We start from the raw sequence: 2,420 nt of genomic DNA on the forward strand, positions 1-2,420 counted from the left end.
CAGGCCCCCCCGCCAGCAGCCTCAGGAGGAGCCCAACCAAGAAGCCAGCAGCTGAGCCATAGGTGTTGGTGCTGGGAGCAAAGAGGGCGCAGCACAGCTGGGGGAAGAGCAAGGCATACACCAGCTCCCCGCTGAGGAACCAGAGGTCATAGACAGAGCTGGAGTAAAAAGCCAGACTGGCAGCCCCGGCCCCGCACACTAGCATGGAGGTCCTCATGGCCCACAAGACCTCCGTTTCCGTAGCCTGTAAAACAGAGATGGGAACATTACAGACACGGTGTTTACTAGCAGGGTGGTCAGCACTGCCCTGCCCTGGGCTGGCTCTCACCACTCCCTTGCTGCTTTCAGGCAGTGTTTGCCACCAGCAGTCACCCAGTGCAGGAACCACTGGACACGGAGCTGCCCTCTGTCATATTAAGGGTCATGGTTTTATGCTTTTTCCATTCATATCCTAGTCCAAATATTATACCAGTCATTTTATAAAGAGCAAAGCTCACAGTGTGGATATGCACACCCCCGACCTGTGTTTGAAGCTCTGGCTCTAGAGCTCAGTTCAGCAGCAGAAGGACAGGCACCTCCAACTGCAGACCACACAGACTGAATTTGAAATGGTCTTGAAATAAAAGCATCTTTCCTGGCAACTTCTGAATGATGTAACCAAATACCTTTTTCCTCAGGATTTTCCTGTAGATATTGTGAGCAAACATGGAACTGGCGGAGAGAAGAGCTGAATCTGCAGAAGACATTGTGGCAGCAGCAATGGCTCCCAAACCAGCAATGGAGATGTATGCTGGGCAGAGATAGTGTAAAACGAGTGGCAGTATCATCGCTGATTCCCCTCTCTCGAGTGGACTTGGAAGACCATAGCTTGTCTGGTTCCAGTCTTTAAAACAGAACAAGGAAAAGTCACAACAAATCATTCACTGACATTTCTGCTGTCCTTGAAGCTGCCTTTCCACAGAGACCAGTCATGGCAGGGCTAAGGACTGATACCCACTCGGTATTTTAGGACTTGGATTAATTTTTTGGATTCTCGTAAGATCTTTTGTGATTCCCCTTATTGTGCTGCAGCTCTCACTAGATCAAAGATTTTCCTTTTTAGTAGCATCTATAGAAATAGCTGTGTTTCATGTCTTTCCAGAACTGGGACAGTTAAAGGTCAACCTTCTAGACCTTGCTCGTGAGGAGAAGGGGGTTTTGCTCTGATGCCCCTACTGTCAGGTGATTTAATGAGTTCAACTGATTTCTTTAAATGTTCGTAGATCTGGCTGATCTTTAACCCTTGCTCACAGCCAACACAGGACTAATCCCCTGGGTAGGGGCTGTGAGTTGGCAGGACTGAAATTCTTGATTCCTTCAAATAAGTTTTCTTCAAAACACTATTAAGAATCCATAGTAATATTGCTGGGTCTTACATGAAGAAGAAAGCTTAAGACTTCTTGGAAAAGAGGAGTATACAGGGTTTTACAGGGTCTGCCTTCATCGTTCCTCAACACAACGTTCATGAGAAACCACTTCATCATAATGAAACAGCTTTAAACAGGCCTTGGGGCAGTTTAAATGTTTCTAGGTAGTTGTGCACTGGACATCAGAGGGCTACACATTTCTGGTAGAGACCACCTATCTTGGTGGCCGGCTTGGTGACTTTTAGGTACAGAGGACTAGGTAATTCGAAGTCTTAATCAGGACTTCTTTGGATCCCATTTTAATAATCTTTGACAAAAGCATTCATTATTCAGAGGCAAACAATTAGTTTTACCTGTTGATGCTGCAACTGCACCAATGAGCACAGAGGGGATGGCCATTGAAAAGCACCCAAGTCCAGAGAGGTAGGAGATGAGCCTTGCGTGTCCTGGTGAGGAAGCGGAGAGCACTCTTTGGAAGTAAGTTTGCCATGGGATGCTCCCAAGCACCTGAAACATTCAGATGTTACCGATGGTAGCCACCAGGTTGCTGTAGGGTGTCATCCATCCATCCATCCCTCCATCCCTCCATCCCTCCATCCCTCCATCCCTCCATCCCTCCATCCCTCCATCCCTCCATCCCTCCATCCCTCCATCCCTCCATCCCTCCATCCCTCCATCCCTCCATCCCTCCATCCCTCCATCCCTCCATCCCTCCATCCCTCCATCCATCCATCCATCCATCCATCCATCCATCCATCCATCCATCCATCCATCCATCCATCCCCCCACCCATCCAACCAGCTGGATGATAATCTTTACTGTTATAAAACTCCTGCTTCAAATGCGTAAACACCGCCCAGTTTTAACTACTGAGGATGATATTTCTGATGGCTAAGGGTGTCCTTTTCCTTTGTTTTCGTTGTGATGGGTGTAAAATTTTGATCAAAACAGGTCAATAGTTTGGTGGAATGAGAAAGCTGCAAAATAGGTGGCTTGGCACAGAGAAAGGGAAAG

General features: G+C 47.6%; 1 protein-coding gene across 1 annotated transcript in view; it reads right to left on the bottom strand.

Annotated features, from left to right (window-relative positions):
• LOC104493211 (high affinity choline transporter 1-like) overlaps window positions 1-2,420 on the bottom strand; it is a 10,491-nt gene that overhangs the window by 390 nt on the left and 7,681 nt on the right. Inside the window, exons 6-8 of the mRNA XM_010135859.1 lie at window positions 1,760-1,913; window positions 666-883; window positions 21-244 (exon numbers count right to left, since the gene is read on the bottom strand). Of these exons, the coding sequence (XP_010134161.1) occupies window positions 21-244; window positions 666-883; window positions 1,760-1,913 (596 nt within the window). The remainder of the gene's footprint in view (window positions 1-20; window positions 245-665; window positions 884-1,759; window positions 1,914-2,420) is intronic.

The sequence above is a fragment of the Buceros rhinoceros genome, unplaced genomic scaffold (assembly GCF_000710305.1).
Source record: "Buceros rhinoceros silvestris isolate BGI_N320 unplaced genomic scaffold, ASM71030v1 scaffold4585, whole genome shotgun sequence".
In the NCBI taxonomy this organism is placed as follows: Eukaryota; Metazoa; Chordata; class Aves; order Bucerotiformes; family Bucerotidae; genus Buceros; species Buceros rhinoceros.